Source organism: Panulirus ornatus, chromosome 31, assembly GCF_036320965.1.
Source record: "Panulirus ornatus isolate Po-2019 chromosome 31, ASM3632096v1, whole genome shotgun sequence".
NCBI classification, from domain to species: domain Eukaryota; kingdom Metazoa; phylum Arthropoda; class Malacostraca; order Decapoda; family Palinuridae; genus Panulirus; species Panulirus ornatus.
Genome location: NC_092254.1, coordinates 8267482 through 8290000, shown reverse-complemented (window position 1 = coordinate 8290000; position 22519 = coordinate 8267482). Strand labels below are relative to the sequence as shown.

Genomic DNA, 22519 nt, shown 5'->3' with positions numbered 1-22519 from the left:
ATTCGCCACAGTTTAACATGACTTCTTTTTTTTGGTGCTTTAGCCCAGGTTTTTGCCAATCAGCTGGTCTAGGTTGTGCTCTTGTGGGTTCGTGGTATGTTTTCTGGGGCTGGGTACGACAGTGTGTGTGTGGTTGTTTTTTGAGGGGTGTTCTGTGTATGCCAGATAGAGCATGTGTTGGTCGTGACCCCCCCTGTGCTGTGGTGGTAGAGGTGGTGGAAGTAGTGGCGTGGTAAGAATGTTCAGAAGTGATGGGGTAAAGGTATATATGGACTAGTTTATCTCTTATGTATGATTACTATTTAGATGCTGTATGTAAGATATCTACACTCGTGTTGCCCCGTCTCAAAAGTCTTTCATTCTTACCAAGTCTCAACCTTATGTCTACACACATCTCACTCCAACTGTTAACATGTGTCAACCAGCCCTAAAGTGGAGGATGAACAGCTGGGTAGGCTGTGAGCCAGCCACCCTCTCTGGGATTCGAACCCAGGCCCGATGGATTGATGGGTCGCAACGCTAACCACTGTATGTATATAACCCTTCTTTTTTCCTGATTATCTCTTTACTGTACGGGGAGGGAGTTCTGCACTCGTGGGGCCCCTTAATTTCCACATCCACCATCTCATAACCCAGTTAATTCCATTTATCCACTCCTCTTACGATATAAAAGTAGTTATCCATATCTTCCCTTGCAATTTTTATTTTCTTATTTCAAATAATGGCTTCTGGGTCCTTAGTACTAGTATCATTCAAGGAACACTTCACTGCTGACATCATCAAACCGGTTTAAACCTAAAGAGTTATGATCAAGTCACCCCTTACTCTTATCTCTTCCAGTGATGCCTAAATCAATCGTCTTTAACTGACTACCGTAAGTCGTCTCTTTCAATCCTACGCAGCTCAGTGTCAAATGCTTTCCGACGATCCAGGTGGACTAAGCGCATCAGTCGAGGTCTCGGTGGTGGAAATGGCTCACCTACCCCCGAAGCTAAGGATGGCGAAGCTGCCTACTTAATTTCCTGCCTGCCTGCCTGCCTGCCTCTCTCTCTCTCTCTCTCTCTCTCTCTCTCTCTCTCTCTCTCTCTCTCTCTCTCTCTCTCTCTCTCTCCTCCCTGCCTTGTCCGCCTGGATATGAATTATGAAGATGAGATTTGCATTACCATCAAGCTGCTACCCTTCCTCTCTCTCTCTCTCTCTCTCTCTCTCTCTCTCTCTCTCTCTCTCTCTCTCCTTCCCTCCCAAAAACCCCCCTTCCCCTCCTCCTCCTCCCCCTCCACAAAAACCTTCCCCCCCCTCCCTCTCCCATCCTCCCCCTCTCAGCGTTATCTACACCGAACCTTCCAACTCTGATGAGGCAGATTTGCTTCGTCTCTCAACCATAACCGAAACGATTCACAGTCAGATCTTAATGTGGTACGCTAAACCACAAGTAATATAACAAACAAGAGTTTCAAAAACAACATAATATGTTTATATCAGTAAACTAAATCCATACATATGTTCCCTGAGCTTCACATATCATATATTCTTATATAAACATTATATATATATAAATGGGAAATTATAATGATTATGTAGATTCGATAATTACTTGTTTTCCCTACGGATTTATCAAGAACTATTATCCAGTCTTACATTTTATATACACAAAACCGTATATACTGAGGAGAAAGGTATAATCATACATATCAAATAATCATACATATCAAAACTCCCTAGTGATTCCTGATGAATTCCTATGCTATTATAGAAAAAAAAAAAAAAAAAAATATATATATATATATACATCTTAATCCGCAGTGCATGAGATATACACACACACACACACACACACACACACACACACACACACACACACACACACAGCGAATCCCGTCTGTCGGGGTCATGCAGTTTCTCATAAAAGACTCTCTCTCTCTCTCTCTCTCTCTCTCTCTCTCTCTCTCTCTCTCTCTCTCTCTCTCTCTCTCTCTCTCTCGTGCGCGATCACCGAGAGAATAAATAAAGAAAAGAAACGTTTCGTTTCCTCGACCATGCAAAATTACAGCAGTGTATTATACCACATGGGGATTGGTGCAGCAACACTGCGCGAGCTTTGCGGCATACAGCAATAACAACCTAGTTGACCGCTGATGGAGACGGAATACCTCTCCCTCAAGGATATGACCTCCAAACGAAGGATAATTACCTCCCCCAAAACCTCACCCTCGTTTATTTTTAAACCTTTTCCATTTACTTTATAAGATTTTTGAAAAGAGAGAGGAAGTATTTCCACACGTTATTCTTAAAGGGGTATTTAAAAAACTCTGCAGATCCTAATAGTATATTGTAAAATGACTTGAAACGGGGTTGAATTAGCAATATAAATCCTCATCTAATACGAGATACATTTCTTTTTTTTTTTCTTACATTCTTTCAAGACAAGAGAGGTAGGTCGAAGTGGAATGGATCAAGACTAACTACCCCAGGTCACTAAGCCATCTGTATATTGACCTCGCTACTGGGCTGAAATATGCACTGGTTCAAACAATCGTATATACTAACCACACAGATCACCTGACCTCCTCCGCTGCTCGCTTAAAACCATTGTCTATAGATAAGGTTCAGGTCAATACGTCTGGAATATTAACCCTACTAATCCTAGGTATTAGCAATGTCTCTCTCTCTCTCTCTCTCTCTCTCTCTCTCTCTCTCTCTCTCTCTCTCTCTCTCTCTCTCTCTCTCTCTCACTGCCCACCTCTGTCTCTCTCTCTCTCTCCCTCTCACCAATTACTCTCACACTCACTGCCCTTTCGCTTTCCCCACCTTCTTACCCCCACCCCATCCCCTTCAACTCTCCCACTCGCTCCCTCTCCCTCCCTCCCAGCCACACATCAGCCTTCATGACCAGTAATGACCACTGGAGATGAGCGCTCCCGATAATTTTCCACCTCCAACGCCATAAAAACTCCGTCTTGGACACACTAAGACAGACTAAATTTACTATGTCTTGTACTGCAGAATAAACTTTTTAACTTTACGAGCGCTGCAACCCATAATCTGTAAACACATACACACACACACGCAGGGAGGAAGCCTGAAGAAAACCCTAAGAGAAATAAACACGGTGAATATGAGCGTGAAAGAAAATGTGATGCGGTCATAGAAAACGATGGTTCTGCATATAATACAGGATAGACTATGACATCCACACGTGATTCTTGTTTTTTTTTTTTAACTAACCAGAAAAAGAACGTGAAAAACCCTTGAATAAACATTTCGCTCCCCTCTCCCATGTCTCTATATATAAATACATATAATTACCTCCAAGAAAGTACCTCAATAAAGCAAATTCTTATACAAGTATTGCGGGAAACATCTCAGAATATTAGATGATATTTCAAGGCACAATAATTTGGAACCTTTGGTATAAACTTTCTGACTTTGCATGAAAAATATAACACTTTCTCTTTACATTGTACTGGAAAACCTTTCTTCCCTCCACACACACACACACTCCCACTAAGATACGACATGACCAACTTGAATGTGAGGCAGTGGACCAACTTTTTCCTTACGGGGTTTAAAATCTTGTGTGTTGTCGCCACCGCCTCTGAGAGGAGTGTGTATATATCTTTAAAGCGTCGTCTTCTTGTGTATAACAGCATGTGGTCGTCGTTACGATACACTGATATACGTCGCTGCTTCTGGGGGGGGGGAAGACATAATCATGTGGTATGCTTGAGAGCTTCTTCACCGAGGAGGTACCATACCAAGTCTGTTGTATCCTCACACGGAAGGATATGACCACACATAATGTGGCTCCGGGTATCTCCAAACTGGCTGTGTTTGTGTGTGTGTGTGTGTGTGTGTGTGTGTGTGTGTGTGTGTGTGTGTGTGAGAAAGAATGTGATCTGAACGCTGTCATCGCCTGTCTTGCTGTTTTGGGTCGACGGTTCTCAATATCCAACCTGACACCTTCATCACAAAATCGACAGGACCTCCTCCTCCTCCTCCTCCTCCTCCTCCGTTGTGTTCTGCAGTGGCAAGGTCGAGGTCACCCTGCATCAATACGTCCAGGTTCTTGACGCAACTCTATCGTGTTCCAGTCAACGTCCTGCCTCCGTCTGGAGTGTCTGCGTGTGAGTTTGTGCTTCCCTACCTCCCTTAAAAAATTCCTCCTCGTCCACGTCCACACATATATGTAGGTCGCCTACCAAACTCAAGTCGACTCTGGTTATGGAGTTCGTAAAACTCTTCATTCACTACATTTTTTTTCGTATTAATCGGAATACCTTTTCATGACGTATGATTCATTATGGTCCTTCCTCTATAAACAGGAGATAATCACCAAGTTTGATTACCTTGGAGACTCTCAGAGTAATAAAATCTCAAGGGCAAGGTGCGGAGAGACCCTGAGCTTCGTGTTGGCTGTATGTCATTCACTGGCGAGGATCTGGATATACGAATGACACGGTGTGGACGTGGGTTCAGGCCAGTGCGAGACTGGAGGAGGTTGGCCCGAGTCTCTTGGTCTACAAGTGTTGTCGCCTGTAGTGGAGGCAGAAGCCCTACGCTGCGCTTTCACTGGTGCCAGTAATTCACGGGGGTTTCCTGGAATTCTATTTTGCCCCGGAAGATTTGTGACCTGGAATTATCATCTGGAAATTCATGTATATTTTTCCATGCGTAGCTTGCCACCACCACAGCCACCACACCTGTGAAACCTTGTTCTAAGACGCCAGTGTTCGTGTGTAGTAGGTGCTATGCTTGTATACCAAGCGACCTACTACCACCATTACCATTACTACTACAACTACTACGACTACTACCACTACAAATCTTCCGAAGTAAATAGGTCTTCAACTCTAGTGGTAGTTTTTAACTTGCGACGCTAAATCTTGATCCAGCGTAAAACAAAGAGAGTTTGTTGGCGGTGGTGTAGTGTTGGAGATGGATAGGCTTCGGCTTGAGCAAGCTACTAGGCATGGCGTCGGCGTCCTGAAGCTGAGGAAAGTTAAAGAGAAATTGTCCCAGGATGACACCTTATCATGGCCAAGTTTGAGGAGGGGGGCAGGAGGCGGCAGCGGCGGAGTTAGGCGAGAGTTTTCGAAACTAAGGGAATTGTTGATGGGGATGGGAGGAGAAGGTTGGATGGGGGGAGAAATTAGAGGGTGGGGAGGTAACGGATTGGGTAGGATTAGGGGGAGAAGGGGAGAAAGGTCTGGAAGAGGAGGACAGTCAGGATGGGTTGTGATTGTACTGCTGCCTCGACTACAACACAGTGAATAGCTGTAGAAACAACATTAAAACAAGGTCGGCTTACTTCTACAACTATAGTAATTACTACTGTTAAAACTATAACACGGTTGTTTACTTGGTTGGCCTTTAGGCCCATCAACTGCCAGGGTCGTTAAGGCCGTCAAGGGAAGCTACATGTCCACCAACTGAAATTATTTTTTACAACACCTTCTTCTTCAGGTGTTATAGAATCTTAAAACCACTTCGACTCTCACTGTGTGTATGACCCATGACCTACAACATGGTCACTGCCCACGAACAACATGGTACTACGGTTCCTATCTATTTTCTTGCTCCTGCTGCTGCTGCTGCTGTAGCTGTTGTTACACGAATAACTGGAAGCCACAGCTGCCATAAGCGACCATAACATAAACATATTTCCTTCAGATCAACTTTGACAAATCAAGGACGACTGACCATGGGAGACCAGTCTCAGAAGAGCAGCCCTGGAAAGCTGATTCTTGAAGGCCAACCCTGGACGATCAGCACGAGAGAACCAACCCTGGAAGACCAAATTTGAAAGACCAATCCTGGTGAATCCAGTCGTAGAAGACCAGTCCAGGTAGCAAAACGTTGGTAGACCAGCCCTGGAAGGCCAATCCTCGAAAGCAGATCTTGGAGGTCCAACTGTGGAAGACCAGCACTGGAAGACCACCCCTGGAAAACCAGCCTTTACTCGAGTAAGATCATAACTTTTCCTACAAAAGGCAGGGTGTGGGTTCGGAACCCTAAGTGCAAACGTTAAGTCCTCCACAGAAAACCTATGTACAAAACTCGCCTCACGTCGGCTGCTGCTGCTAGAGATCAGAGAGAACGATGCTTGGCCCTCTGGAACTCATGTGTTCTCTGTCTGGAAAACTCAACGCCCTCTCGGTGAAATTGTGTGAACTAAAGAACCCTCGCTGAAACGAATGAAAGGAATCTTCGCAAGGAGAAAGTGAAGAAACTGAAAGCTAAGATTTCATTATTGATAGCCTAGTCAGAGAAGACTGACGAGAGCGCTTGTCGGAGTAAAAGCGAGTGAAAGAATATTACCCTGCAGGTCTTGGGCGAGTGGATATACAAGTGTGAATATGAATCTCTCTGTTCAAGGGAACTGGAAACATGTGTATACAAAGGAGATTTTGACGTCACTGAGTATACATTCCAGGACAGACTTAAGGCCAGTAAATATTCTGTTTGTCGTGGTATGTTGAAGGTGGTGGTGGTGGTGCGCGTGTGTGTGTGAGTTCCAGTACGAAGATGAATTCATACAGTTTAATTGCTCTTTACTGGCGTCTTGACAGGAGTTGATAATTTATATAGCATTACATGAAACAAAAGTGTAATCCCGCTGCAGCACTTAAGTTGATGTAATTCTGTGTTAATGCAAGAAGTGTCAGGGGATATCAAAACATTATTTTATTCATGGTGGAAAGTACTAGTTTGTTAATTGAATTTTGCGTGTGTTCTCATATCATTTACGTGTATGTGTTTGTCTGTATGTGTGTGTGTGTGTGTGTGTGTGTGTGTGTGTGTGTGTGTGTGTGTGTGTGTGTGTGTGTGGCAATCTTCAGGCGTGTTCCAGTCAATATGAGCAACCCTATCACCTTAACAATCAAATTTAACTATTCTGACCTCCATCTGACCTGTTTTGCGAAACGGAAAGTATTCCGACCCTAAGTAATTACACTCTACAAACACTTGATCAATGAACGGAAGCCAACTTTGTTTAAGAAAATCGTACAACACAATTTTTCTCTTTTTTTTCGAACCTAAAACGAACCCAGCAGAGGATTCTCGACCCAGAAGAGTCCTGACGAGCTGTGTCCTCACACATCCTCCCGTGGGGGAGGGAACCTTCACCTCCGATGGTGTCAGGTGGTGGATATGGCCTTCACCTAGCGAGGGAGGGTTGGTGAGGGGGAGTGAGTGAGTGAGTGAGTGGGGGGAGAAGGTGGAGGGCGTGAGAGGGGGTCAGCCAGGGTGACCCATGGCACCGGTCAAGCGTGTCATTACTGCCCAGTTCTCAATACCTCTCCTGGCTACACTCTCTCTCTCTCTCTCTCTCTCTCTCTCTCTCTCTCTCTCTCTCTCTCTCTCTCTCTCTCTACCAGCACGTCGCCTCTCTATCCCAAACACTTCTCCACATACGCTTAAGAAAAGGCTGTTAAACGAAGAACTAAGAGATTCTAAAACCTACAAGTCTTACTGTTCCCTCAAAAATGTAATCTTTCATTTATAAAATGTGCTATTGAGACACGTACTCACATTCATGCGTTACCTTGAGACTCTGAACAAAGAAACATTGTCCACAGAGATGCCCAGCTAACAAGCCAACTTGCTCCCAAACCTTAAGAAAATGAAGTTTCTTAAATTATATCGTGATATCTAACTTGACTTTTACTACAAATGATCAACAAAGTTTTACTTTTGTCCAGTTACACTCAATGGGATTTCATGAATACTCACTGAAGATATTAAACCAGCAATTACATTTCACTAGAAGAAACATACGTATCAATGTAATCAAATTTATGGAGAATACGTTCGAACCGAAGACCATCAAACTAGCCAACTCTTCACTGTGACCCTCCAAGACTTTGGCAAAGGATCGCATCTCACAAAAATCGACCATATGCTGAAAACCCACAAAAAAAAAAAATATATACGATCTAGATTTCTCAAATTCTATTTCAAATCTCTGAAGCCTCTGCCCAGCTTACGCGCAGGAAGCTCAAAAGAGGGAAACAAGGTCTTTAGCCGTTATAGTCATATTTCCGAGGTAATCATTTTGCTCGCTGATGTGCTTCATCAAGCAAGACGCATTGCCTCCGCTCACACCAGGTCTTCCAAGAACAAATGAGTGGCGTCTGCTTGTGGCTTATCATTGTATCTCTCACGGCTTCTACGAAAAGATAACATTTGGGTGCGATAGCGTCAGAATTCGCAAGGTTATATATATATATATATATATATATATATATATATATATAATATATATATATATATATATATATATATATATATACATATATATATATATATATATATATATATATATATATATATATATATATATATATATATATATACACATATATACATCTGTTCACGCTCTTTACTTACCCATCTAAGAAAACCCAAGACGAAATCTTGTTAAAAAAAAGAATTTTATCTTCACAACTTTTGATGGTTTCAGGGTAATACATACCCTCTGTACATACGCACATACACCAACCCATAGCAGGGGTTATAAAGGAGAGGACTACATCTCTATAATCATGACATCTTGCTATTGTATCCCCTAAAAATCCCTACACTAAATGACCCACTCGCTAATTAAACACAGCTCAGCTAGGGGAGGGGAGGAGGGGGAAGGGGGGCTGGGGGGGTTGGGGGGTGTCCTTTATCTCCAATACCTGGCCTTAAAGAGCGCCAATTAATCTCCATGCTATATATCTCTACAACGGGATTCTCCTATATTGCCGCTCCGCCTATGATGTGAGCATCAGAGTAACGAGGAAAAATGTGTCCTGGGTTCTGTCCTGAGCTGCAGCAGGCGGTGGGGGATGACACGGACGCGTGCGGGCGACAGAGACGCATGCGGCCCATCCTTCAATGTTAACCTCGCCGCGACGAAACCAACTCCCCTCCCCTTTTAACCCCCCCCCCCTCCACCCAAACAGCAATATATGGCAGTAATTAAAGTATTACCAGACGACGTCCATCTCTCTCTCTCTCTCTCTCTCTCTCTCTCTCTCTCTCTCTCTCTCTCTCTCTCTCTCTCTCTCTCTCTAGGTCGCTTACACCGCTGTTATTGCTCGCCTCGTCCTTTACACTCACTCGACACTCTCCCTTGCCCTTACTCACCACTTCTTTACTCACCACTCTCCCTGGATCTCGCTCTCCTCCTCTCCCTGGTTTTTTCCTCACCACTCTCCCACGCTCTTTATCACCACCACTCTCACACTTCACTCTTCACTCTTTTCGACTCACTCACCACTCTCCCCTGGCTCCGACTCATCACTCTCCCCAACACTCTTCTCTCCCTGACTCTAGCAGCTCTCACAGTCCTCTCTCTCTCTCTCTCTCTCTCTCTCTCTCTCTCTCTCTCTCTCTCTCTCTCTCTCTCTATCTATCTATCTCTCTCTCTCTCTCCCTGGCTCTCACCGACCGTCCTACTCAGCACAGTAATAGCTTCACTACTTTAATCGGCACTCACCCACTCTCCCTGCATCATACTTCTACCCTAAGCTCACCTCTCTCTCTCTCTCTCTCTCTCTCTCTCTCTCTCTCTCTCTCTCTCTCTCTCTCTCTCTCTCTCTCCCCAACCTCTCACTATTCATCCTAGCTCTCCCAGGCTCTCCCAAAATCATACTGCTATTCTTGGCTACATCCATTCTTTACAGCTCTTACTTTTTCCATACCGACTCTCACCAATCTACCCTACTCTCACCCCCCCTCTCCTTAGCTCTCACTCCTCTGGCATGTGCTGCTATAACTCACCAGTTCCCATCACTATATTTCTCTCTCTCTCTCTCTCTCTCTCTCTCTCTCTCTCTCTCTCTCTCTCTCTCTCTCTCTCTCTCTCTCTCCGCTCACCTTATATCACATCGATCACCCCTGGCTCTCACTGGTCTCTCCCCCTGCTCTCACTAGGCTTCCACAGCTCTCACTGCTCTCTCCCAGTTCTCTATGGTTTTCCTGGTCTCCCCACATCAACTCTCACTAACCTTCCCCAGTTCTTAATAGTAAGAAAAAGACTAAGTTCTCCCCAGATTCATAAACTAATAACCATTAGGTCTGATCACTTCAATTCCATAACACATAATCCACAAGAGTCTCTCTGTAATTTCATTCAGTAATCATTCGACACGAACTAACGACTTGTACTAACGACCAGTGCTAACGACAAGTACTAACGACACGTACTAACAACATGCACTAACAAGTACTAACGACTTGTACTAACGATCAGTAATAACGACATGTACTAACGACTTGTACTAACGACCAGTGCTAACGACATGTACTAACGACATGTACTAACGACCAGTGCTAACGACATGTACTAACGACTTGTACTACATCTAGTTTCATCTAGTTCCATTACAATTGGTTGAAACAATGGGATTAATGGGTATTTCTAGTACATTTCATCACTTATCATCCACCTCGTATACAGACTTACATCCAGAGTTAATCCATACGATTAAGGACAATGTGTATCATCTTTATTCGATAACTAATCCCAGTTATCCTTAAAGTTAATGATATTCCCCCACACCCACCCACACTTCTCCAGTCATTATCTTTCTTAATGGTGTGACATCATTCCGCCACTCCATCATCACATGACTAATCATTAATTACAAAGTAATTGAATCACTGGCGTGCTCATTAACTCGCTGCTACGTTATATTCTAATGTGCTCTTTCATAATCAGGATTCAATTTCGTCTTTTATGATGCTAATGCAGGAACTCTGCTTCATCGTGTCTAAAGTCAGACTCGTGTTTAATCACCCCTCGTATATCATTCATTTCTTCCTAGATCTAATCAAGAAGAAACATTTGGTGAAATACCGATATTCCCTCATATGTAACGAATTGGATGATGTATTCTCTTTGCTTGTCCTAACTCTTCTCTCTGTCTTTTTATGATGGAATCACGAACCTCCTCCTCCTCCTGTCGAATCAAATCCGATGATGGAATCACGAAAACTCCTCCTGTCGAATCAAGTCCGATGTGAATCACGTATACACGATGCGATCAAACTTGTTCAGTATTCATGTGATAAGATCGCTTATAAATTATACAGTTCCAGTACAGCTGACAAGTTGGTCACCTGGAGGAGTTACCCACTAAGGGCAACGTAAAGTCGTCCCCAACTCTGTCAGAGTTTAGAGTTATAGCTTGAACACTGTTTCGAGTGACTGCTTCAGAACAAGTTAAAGCTTTGAAACAGTTTTGGTAGACCTTGCCATTCCAAATCAACAATATCTATCCTTTGTTTTGGCAAACCTTGGAATCCAGCAGGCTTAATGTTTTATACACAAATTACTTCTTATTCTACTATATGTATGGAGTAAAGACGTCTTTAGAAACATCACGGCCTGAAAACCTTTGGAGAGCAAAAATACGAGTTGAAAGGAAAGAAACGGGACGATGTGATATATCGTGGGCGACGTGATATCAAATCGGCATAACCACGTATGTGAAAAAATAGTCTGTGGATAGCAGGCTCTGGTTTCGGTCCACTGTACATCACATCTAAAATATATGTATGCAAATGAGACCATTGTTCATGCGTTTTTGACGATACTTCGCTAAAGAAGGAGAGATAATTAGATACAATAAAAAAATAATATTTTCCTACCAATTACCTCGTTGCCTTACTCGCCAATCCTTCGTATTCCTACTGTACCTCGTCATGGGGCGATTTCTTTCGCCATGCTGTTAAGCAAATGTGTTTCTGAGAACCGATGATGTAAACAATTCAAAATCCAAGAACGCAATTGAATATTTTCGACTCGTCTTAGTAATATGATGATGATGATGATTTTTTTGTGGAAATATCTTGACACGTATATCTGGTGTGTTCTCATGACTAGTGTAAGTATGGTTATGTTGATATAGTAAATAGAAGGTATTGCAACAGACGTATCTAGAGGGGAAACTCCTTCCTAATACTGTGTCGTTTCCCTAATCATATTCTCATCTGTACTGCATGATAGATTCTCTCTCTCTCTCTCTCTCTCTCTCTCTCTCTCTCTCTCTCTCTCTCTCTCTCTCTCTCTCTCTCTCTCTCTCTCATCGATCTTTCCCCTCTCCTCTGACCTCCTCTTCTCTCTCTCTCTCTTCTTCCCGTATATTCTCCGCTCTCCCTTTCATTTTTTTTCCTCCCTTATTTCTGGTTGATCATTATTATCATACCCTTCCCTTCCCATCCCATCACCTCATCTTACCTCCCCCATCACCACCACCTCCACCATCTCTCTCTCTCTCTCTCTCTCTCTCTCTCTCTCTCTCTCTCTCTCTCTCTCTCTCTCTCTCTCTCTCCCCCATACCTTTCCCATCTACCCCCATCACCTACCCACAGTCACACCCCCTCAGACCACCACGATTCTTCCTCCCCACCTTACTTTATCCACCTTCCTCCCCACCTTACTTTATCCACCTTCCTCCCCATCAGCACCACATCGCCTACCTCGCACGTCTCCTGCACGTCCTCACCCTCCCACTTCTATCACGTCTTCTCTCTCTCTCCCACGTCCTTGACATTTACTCCTTACTTACCTTCTAACTTCATTTGATTGCTGCGACAAAAATAGCCCCGCTAGCGCGACCTGTGAAATTAGATTTGTTAGGTCAAACGAGGGTTTAACGCCGCTCGTCACACCGCTGCCAAGTGACGGATTAAAAAAAAGAAAAAAAAATCCCTCAGGGTAATATATTCCATTTTCTACTCCTCTGGAGCTCAGGTTATAGAAGTATTATATATCGCTTATTCTATATCTGTATATATCAGTTTATGATATATAGTTAGAGGATAGTAATCAATACCGAGATCCCGAGGTGAGGATGTTGATGTGGCACCGCCGCATTCATGGCGGCAAATAGGTCGACCAGGTGTTGTCGGGTCATCATATTCGTTCGTCTTTTTCATAATTTTCAGCTTCAACATTAACTTTGATTTAGCTTAGTTTTTCCTGTTTGTCTTTATATTTCGTTCTCCTCCACTGCAATGTTCTCGTGTGAGTGTGTGTGTGTATCTATCTATCTATCTATCTATCTATATATATATATATATATATATATATATATATATATATATATATATATATATATATATATATATACACAAGACAAGAGCCCTGCTAACATATTCAACAAATGCTTCAACCAACAATAAAGTTCATGACATACATTCATGCACTCACCAGCTTAAAGTCATATACAACAGACTAACTCAACTCACACTTCACACACTGTTCCACTAAACACTTCAAACAACCAGCAAACAACCTTCTGTGTTTAACTGAGTTAAACAAGATGATGCACCAAAAAAAAAATATATATTAAATACATACAATATTGCTATTATCCTCCTCTTCAATATCATAAAATCATAGTATTTTTTTCTTTACTGTAGAAAGATAAATAATTATTTAGAATAACGTTATGACACTTTTAGATACTAGTACGGATAGGACTATCTGAAGCCAGAGAAAAACCCTAAGTGTGAAAAGGTGATTTAAGATATATGTGGAGGATCATGTGAGAAAATCACCTAGCTTCGTCTCTTCGATGTATATCAACTGACTGTTATATTTCTCTCTTGTGTCTCCCCTGATGATGTGATTATTACACGAAAGTGCACTTGGGAACTTTTCGTGTTTCATTTTCCCCGTGGACTCATAGGAATATATATATATATATATATATATATATATATATATATATATATATATATATATATACCTAGGCTACACATATGACTATTCAGCAAGTGTACAGGAAAGTTAATATTCACTGTAAACATCTCTGCATTACGTTGTCTATCATTACCTGTTCTCATTTACTAGAAAAATCTGAATTAAATTGGACGTATTACATACGCAACTCAGAATTCTTTTTAATTTAGATTAAATCAGTGAATACATTGCAGGAGCAGATTAAACATCCTTTTAAAACCCTGTCTTATGAGACGAGATCTACTGGGTAAGATCGGCCAATGCTGAACACAAAATAGCCTGGAGATACACAGAAACCAGAATAGACGAAGGTAATCAAGCAAATCCTATGAAACACTGGTCTTAGTCTGGGTGGTGAGTGTGTGTATATACACCTCACATAGGAGTAAAGATAACGTACATACATGCAAGGTTAAGAGACGAGGCAACACGAGGGTAAACCTCCTTCCTCGTTACACACATATCGTAACCACACTCAAGCAAGACGATATGAGTTAAAAGAAAAAAGAAAAGTCCTTTTAGTCAAACATTTGATCATTTTTCGTCTAAATACTGACCCATGTCTTCTTTTTTTTCCTTCCCCTTCCTACTTCTCCACAACACGTTAATCTTTCCAACAGCACACAAGAGCCTGCTTACCTCTGCTCCACACACACACACACACACACACACACAGCTCCTCAGTGCTCCATCTCCTTCCCCTTCCCCCCTCACACCAAACCCCGTCGTGGACCGGAGCTAAAACTTGCCACGGAGTAATTTGTAACCGTCGGGGAAAAATGTTTAAGTGGTATAGTTTGTGGAAAATAAGATCTGAATTTATCGTTTTGAAAAGTTCATCAGAGATACAAATGCCGCTGTTACCTACTGCCTGTGGCTCTAACCGGATTATATATATATATATATGGTCTACTTAATATACCTGCCTGTTAATAACCCTTAACCACTTCTCCCGAAAATTTACCTCTTTCCCTGTACCTATCCCATTCCCTAATTCCTTCCCTTCCCATCTCCCACACACTGTTCTTGCCCTTACTCAACTGTTGAGCCAGAGGGAGTGGTGGGCGAGAGGTGCCTTCTGCTTTGCTATCCTGTTTCTATAACAATATAACCGCAGATACAATAGTCCTGCACCATTAGGTCTCCTATTGTCTCCTCTTCCCATGTACTTCTGTGTACCCTGTCTTTCCACAGACCAGCATACTCTCTCTCTCTCTCTCTCTCTCTCTCTCTCTCTCTCTCTCTCTCTCTCTCTCTCTCTCTCTCTCTCTCTCTCTCTCTCTCTCTCACACACACACACACAAACACACACACACACACACACACACGTTATTATACAGCTACATTAGACAAACGCTATTGGATGACTCCCAACACCACTTTCCCAATAACCAAGGCTGACCACTTCTCGACTGTATGTATATTCCTCCTATAATTTTCCCGTTATGATATACTACTCCGTCATCATCCTATGTACAGGCAAACTGTTATAATCCATCGTTCCACAACTTAAGACAATTTGTATCTACATGCCAACGAACACAAAGGGAAATTACGAAACAGAAACACACTGTTTGTGGAATATTCAACCCTGCAAAATATATACCTTAAGAGAATACGATGGTTTCAGATTCCTTCTACTCTCACATCTCGGTATAAGACCAAGCTAAGATGCTATGTTGATACTTTGATCAATCACACTGTTGCAGACCGCAGCCTATATGCTCATGTATTAACCTCACCCTGGTTCGTCCGGTATATACACATTTGTAGGTCGCTCTACAGTCCCATGTCAAATTTCACCCTTGTCCAGTGCACATAAAATGCCAAGTTTTTACTCGAGTGATCATCTTTGCCACTTACCTTTGACCTCCATGGTGACCTTAGCTGGCACCCCAGCCCAGGCCGAGGTCACCTGTGGCTCCCAGTGAGGGCCAGCGTTATCTTCGCTTTCATCAGTCGTCGACTTCACAACTCCAGCCTCTCCCACGGAGCGCACATCACTCTGAAATGAAGAAACGAGTCGATGGTAACACGCCAACATACTCACTCCACGGAAAACAGAAAATTACGTAGATCAAAATGACTGGAAAATGGTGAGAAAATGTGATCAAATATAGGCTCTGTGGATATTGGTGTGTGTATGTATGTATGAGTGTATATGTACTTGTGCATGTGTGTGTGTGTGTGTGTGTGTGTGTGTGTGTGTGTGTCTCAATGCGTATCAAGCAAGCGTATGTGAGTGTATTTATTCATATGTTTGTTTTACAACCTTAGGGCAATAAACCATCAGACATTCCCATGTTACGGGTACACAAGACCACGCATGAAGGCTTTCGCATTAACACATATAGCGCGTGTGTGTGTGTCGCGTGCCCACGCGTGTTTGTCGCCTGTTGCGCGTGCATATGATCCCGCGCGTCCGTGCTTTCACGCGCTGAGCTACATATTAGACCTGGTGTGGTGTATGTGACTCACATGGCATTCATCGGGAAGGAACAGATCTGTCATCACTAGTCTCAATCTTCTCTCACACCAACAATCACATACGTAACTCTAGACCTAGTCATAGTATGATACCTAGAGCCAGAATCCCATTTTCTAAACATCCAAACTGTAGTTATTTTTTGAGCATAAACTAAGCTCTAAGCTTATCTTTTTAAAAGCCCTTCCTCCTCCTCTTCCTCCCTCTCTCATCTATTTTTAACAAGGTTAACGCTTTAATCTTGAAACTGAAAACGTACGAACGGGTTAACATACATGTTAATTACCCGTTTTCGCCTTTAGAGAAAACGTGTGAATTACGGCTCGTGTCAGGCTCAGGGTCAGTGGTGGACCCCACCAGTCTTAATTAGCCAGGCGGTGGTGGCGGTGTGCCGCAGCTTGTGTTGTTAGCTGTCACGTGACACCAGCGCCGCCACATGGGAAGTCCGTGAACTAAGGGTAACGTTAGAGGTGCCAAGAACATTTCTGCGTTTTAAACCTTAATACCCTTTGAGTACGACGGTACGACCCTTGAGCACGACGGTATACCCTTTGAGTACGACGGTACGACCCTTGAGCACGACGGTATACCCTTTGAGTACGACGGTACGACCCATTCCACACACCCCTGAATGAAGTATTCCCAGGTGAGACTTGTGAACCATTTGGCCATTTCCGAATTTATCGACGACTCACCAAAGTGACGATAAGCTGCGAGCTGATCAACGCCCCTACAAGGGAGATGGACTACGAGGGTCATCAGCGACGCCATACGGGGAGTATATGAACTACAAGTAACACTAGCGCTGCTACACGGGAGAAACATGAACTACGAGTAACACTAGCGCCTCCACGTGGGAGAAACATGAACTACAAGTGGCAGGGGCTGCAAGCACACAGACCCAACACAGGACCTGAGTGGCACCTGTCGACTGCTATCTTGCCACTAGGCCAGTTAGCGAGGACAGCCTGGAAATGACAGGAAGAACCAGTCTCCAGTCCCTCCCGAACTGACAGGCAACGTCTTGCCTGCCAATAGACAGGAACTCTCCACCACTCGAGATGCAGCGGACTGTTACAAATCAAAAACAGACGACGGAAAAAATGATGTGATATTTGTGATGGTTGAGGGTGGGGGAGGAGGAGGAGGAGACGAGGAGGACGCGCCAAAAGGACCAATATTCTCCGTTATCTTTTGGAACCCCAGACCTCATTATGACGCCTCTCGCCGGGACACACCTGTCACTGGAAATACATTTGGCTTACACCTGGCTTAGGGTCTGGAGGAAACGTGCTGGTGGCCCGGGTTGTGTGTGTGTGTGTGTGTGTGGTAGAACTTGACGGTGGTAGTGGTTGTAGGATGGTGTACATGCTTCTTCTGAGAGGTGTCTATTGTGGTATTTCAGTGGTGTAAATGATGCGGTGGACAGAGGTGGTGTATATGGCGGTGGTAGTGGTAGTGGTGGTGATGGTGGTAAGTGGTGGCTGTGATGGTACTTAGTGGTGGTGGTGTATGAAAGTAGTTTTCGTCTGGTAGTGGCATGAGGCTGGTGGTGATGTGGTGGGTGGCTGGGTGAGAGTGGGACGGTGCTGGTGTTTGTGGTAACTAGTCGGTGTGGTGTTGGCTGGTGTGTGGTATCATAAGAAGGACGTAGGATGAAAAGGAAGCCATTGATAGAAACGAATGAAACATAAGTCGTATATTAAGTGATAACTGAAACGAATGGAGGGAAGTGAAACAAAAAAAGAGACTGGAAGGTAATGAATAACGGAGCGTGAATAACTCCTGCACTTACGAGAGATATGGAGCGATGAAGAAACCCGGAGACACGGAGTGAATGACCGTGAAGAAATCCTCCAGATAAGGAAGGAGTGGAGGGGATGGACGAGGGAGATAGGGGAGGGTTTGAGAAGATAGGATGAAGGTGAAGGGAAGACGAGTGGGCGACAAGGAGAAAGCGAAGTTGTGCGAGGGTTGAGGGAGCGAGCCATTACCGGGGATGTCACTGGACTAATGTAGTAATCAAGTTCCTTAATGCAGATCGCTCGAGGAAGTATTATTAAAGCTTCTAATATCAAGGTCGTGGAGGAGGTGACTAATGACGCACATTACAGTCCTCCTCCTCCTCCTCCTTCCTCCTCCTCCCCACACGCACACACACCTCACCCATCCCACAAGACTATTATACGACGCGATTTGAGACACACCACCTTAAGCTTTACCGAGGCTCTGGGGAGACGTTGTACGTCATCGCACTGAAGGTAATGAGGGTGTGAGGAGATGTGGAATACTTACAAGGATTTGTCGAGACGAGAAGTAACTGCTCTCGGTCTCCAGTGGTGGTCTGAGGGTCGAGGCAAGTCTCGGGATGATCTCGAGGTCATTCAACATGATGCGGGATTAATGTTCGTGATTATGATGTAGTGTGGTATGGGGAGAGGGATTTACACTCGTGTTTCCTCGTCTCTTGTACTTATATATATATGTACCGAGTCATGTGTGTATTAATCTATTTATGTATTACAGTGAGAGAGTTCTACACTCGTGGGGTCTCGTCTCCTGAACTATTATGTACCTCAAGTAATCTCCAAAACTTTGGTAAAAATTGTCTGCCTGTCTGACTATAAGAATGAGTGAGTATTTGTGTGTGTGTGTGTGTGTGTGTGTGTGTGTGTGTGTGTGTGTGTGTGTGTGTGTGTGTGTCTGTGTTCTCGACAAGTCTCGTAATCATCTGCTCTCACAAATCTACGTAATTCCTCATCCGTTCTTTACTCTCTCTCTCTCTCTCTCTCTCTCTCTCTCTCTCTCTCTCTCTCTCTCTCTCTCTCTCTCTCTCGGCCTTTTGTATTCCAGCCAGACGCCAGCCATTTACCTCCCAGGGATAAACAAGAACCTGATAAACACTTCTGGTAAAAATTTCGTAGAAAACGAGTAGCATCTGGGTAGAGTGCCGGCCATGGTACACTCCTCTCTCTCTCTCACTCTCCCACTTCCACTCACTCTCCTACTCTCACTCACTCTCTTGCTCCCACACTCACTCTCTTGCTCCATTTTTTTTTCTTTCTTTTCGTCTTTTAAAGTCGTTGATTCCGACTTTTCTAGTTACACATTTGTAAACAGTTTGAGACTGAAGACTCGTAGGCTATAATGCTCCCGTCTTCGTGAACAACGTAAGAATGACAGATGTATAGAATATATATATATATATATATATATATATATATATATATATATATATATATATATATATATATATATATATATATATCCCTGGGGATAGGGGAGAAAGAATACTTCCCACGTATTCCCTGCGTGTCGTAGAAAGCGACTAAAAGGGGAGGGAGCGGGGGGCTGGAAATCCTCCCCTCTCGTTTTTTTTTTAATTTTCCAAAAGAAGGAACAGAGAACGAGGCCAGGTGAGGATATTCCCTCAGAGGCCCAGTCCTCTGTTCTTAACGCTACCTTGCTAACGCGGGAAATGGCGAATAGTTTGAAAATAGAAAAAAAAATATAAATATATATATTCTCTGCTTGGATCGCAAGTCTCCTGTTAAGGTTTTAGGCTCGTAATGACTCGAACGAACGAGGCGGCCGGGAATTTTCGCAGCTCTCAAATATTTAAAACATTCTTCGCGCTAAACAAGATTTTTCCATTTTGCTGCAGACTTTTAACTTCAGGTGAAACTGTCAGGGGTTTCCCCGGCAAAAATTTGCCAACACAACGTTCACCCAGATTTCCCGACACACACGCGCGCGCGCGGGGGGGGACGGGGACTTTCTGAAGGATTTTCATCTCTACACCCGACGATATTGCTCGAGACGAGGAGGAAATAAAAAAAAAAAAGGAAGGGGGGGTTTTTGAAATCCTATTCAGCTCTCTAAAGCTGTAATGTTGGCACCGTCAGTCACCGGAGAGGCGGACAGCAACGCTCCCTTCAAGCCTACAACCGACCTTAGCTGGTGTGTCATACACTCACCTCCAACCAGCTGGTGTGTCATACACTCACCTCCAACCAGCTGGTGTGTCATACACTCGCCTCCAACCAGCTGGTGTGTCATACACTCGCCTCCAACCAGCTGGTGTGTCATACACTTGCCTCCAACCGATTGGTATGCCATACACTCGCCTCCAACCGATTGGTGTGTCATACACTCGCCTCCAACCAGCTGGTGTGTCATATACTCGCCTCCAACCAGCTGGTGTGTCATACACTCGCCTCCAACCAGCTGGTGTGTCATACACTCGCCTCCAACCGATTGGTATGCCATACACTCGCCTCCAACCAGCTGTTGTGTCATACACTCGCCTCAAACCAACTGGTGTGTCATACACTCGCCTCCAACCACCTCGACTACACTCTACCATCTTACTCCCGGTAGTCATATCATCTATCTATCATACATACGAGGACAAGTACACAGTAATGTCTTGAAACCTAAGAGTCAAAGAGTTCTCCACATATCTATGCCTGTAGCATAGAATACAACACTGATATTCCCAAAAACCGAGAAAATAGGTGAAATATAATGGTGTACCAACATATACACTCGCTCGTACATACACGACTGACTCTTATATAAACGTAAACTGGTACAATACGGTGTTTACAAACTTTACACCGCCTCAGCGAAGAGCCACCGCAGCGTAGCGAACAGTTTGCCAGCGAACCGACCAACAACGTCTCAGATTCTGAGCTCACTCTCTTGAACAGACGTCCTCTATTCTATCCCTGTCTCTCTCTCTACACAAAAGACAACAGGACCATCACGATTCCTCTGTTAACTGAAAATGACAAGTAAAAAGATATAGAAAAAGAGGGTAAGAGAAACGTACAGGTTGGCTGTAAGTGAGGAGATAAAAAAAAATGGACGCTTGCGCTCGGTGGCGAGAAGACCACCACATCTTGCGGGCGTACGGAAACCTTGCCATTGGCTATCATTCACCACCGCCCACATCACCCCTCTCTCTCTCTCTCTCTCTCTCTCTCTCTCTCTCTCTCTCTCTCTCTCTCTCTCTCTCTCTTCCGCTTCCTCATTTTTATGGTGGTCCGTTTTCCCCCGTTTTTATTGCAGGCTCTCTTTGGCCCCGGCCATTGTGCTCGGGGCAAAACAATCGTTATGGCCCCATAAAACATAAATGACAGCAGACAATGGCTATTCAAGCTACCTTACCTATAGTCTGCTCGACATTGCTGCTTCAACCTGACTCTCCAGCCATGGTCAAAAACACTGAGGAGGAGGCGGAGGAGGAGGAGGAGGAGGAGAGGAAGAGGGGAAGCCATATATTTTTCTTTACTCAACCGCTGGAACCATGGGGGAAATCTGGCCCTCCTCCTGACAGATGTTGTCTGGAGAGGATGTCCACGACGGGAGGGGGGTGAGGTGGGGGTCGGGTGGGAGGAGAGGAGGTGGAGAGAGAGAGAGAGAGAGAGAGAGAGAGAGAGAGAGAGAGAGAGAGAGAGAGTTGCAGGGAATAAGACTGATATGATATTTTCTTATTTCATTTTCGTTAAGGCTGGGTTGGGGTGGGTTGGGTTGGGGTGGGGTGGGGTTGGGGGCGGGTGTGATGGGGGGGTGAGGAGAAGCGAGTGGGTAGCGCCGTCGTAAGGTCGTTCGTCCCAGCCGGTGACAATACACCTACAGGACTAACGACACGTCAAAGGTGTACAGGTGTAGAATCAAACTTTTTCTATTATGACTCATAAAAGATTTTTTTGAGTTGATTTTTGATATATATCTTTTTCAGGTGTGAATACAAGGGACACACGAACACAAAATGTTTATCTCGGTACATATTTACTTATGGAAATGTGTGATAACAGGCTCGTGGCTTTATTTTATCTGGTATTCTCTCCTTCCATCTTCTAAGCACGACGGGACGACCCTTGAGCACGACGGCACGACCCTAGAGCACGACGGGACGACCCTTGAGCACGACGAGATGACCCTAGAGCACGACGAGACGACCCTTGAGCACGACGGTACGACCCTTGAGCTATGACAAGCCTTTAACAAGCACGTATCATATCCACACCACTTTCCAAAAGAGGTAGATAGGCAGAGGAAAGAAATGAAGGACCAGTTCTATCATAGAAAAAAAAAGGATCTGACCAATACAACCCTCTACCTCACAGGCTACAACTTCTACAGGGTACCAAGAGCAGGTATGGTGTACCTTATCATACGTAGATAAGGCGAGGTACACACACACACACACACCACTTAGTGACTCCTGAAGCAGGACAACCCAGGTTATGTGCCTCAGGTGGACTCTCTCTCTCTCTCTCGTGTCC

The 22519-nt window shown here is 44.1% G+C and overlaps 1 protein-coding gene across 1 annotated transcript in view; it reads right to left on the bottom strand.

Moving 5' to 3' along the window:
- The window catches only part of LOC139758805 (uncharacterized), a 150848-nt gene that overhangs the window by 96290 nt on the left and 32039 nt on the right, over positions 1 to 22519 (bottom strand). Inside the window, exon 3 of the mRNA XM_071680624.1 lies at positions 15605 to 15746. Within this exon, the coding sequence (XP_071536725.1) occupies positions 15605 to 15746 (142 nt within the window). The remainder of the gene's footprint in view (positions 1 to 15604; positions 15747 to 22519) is intronic.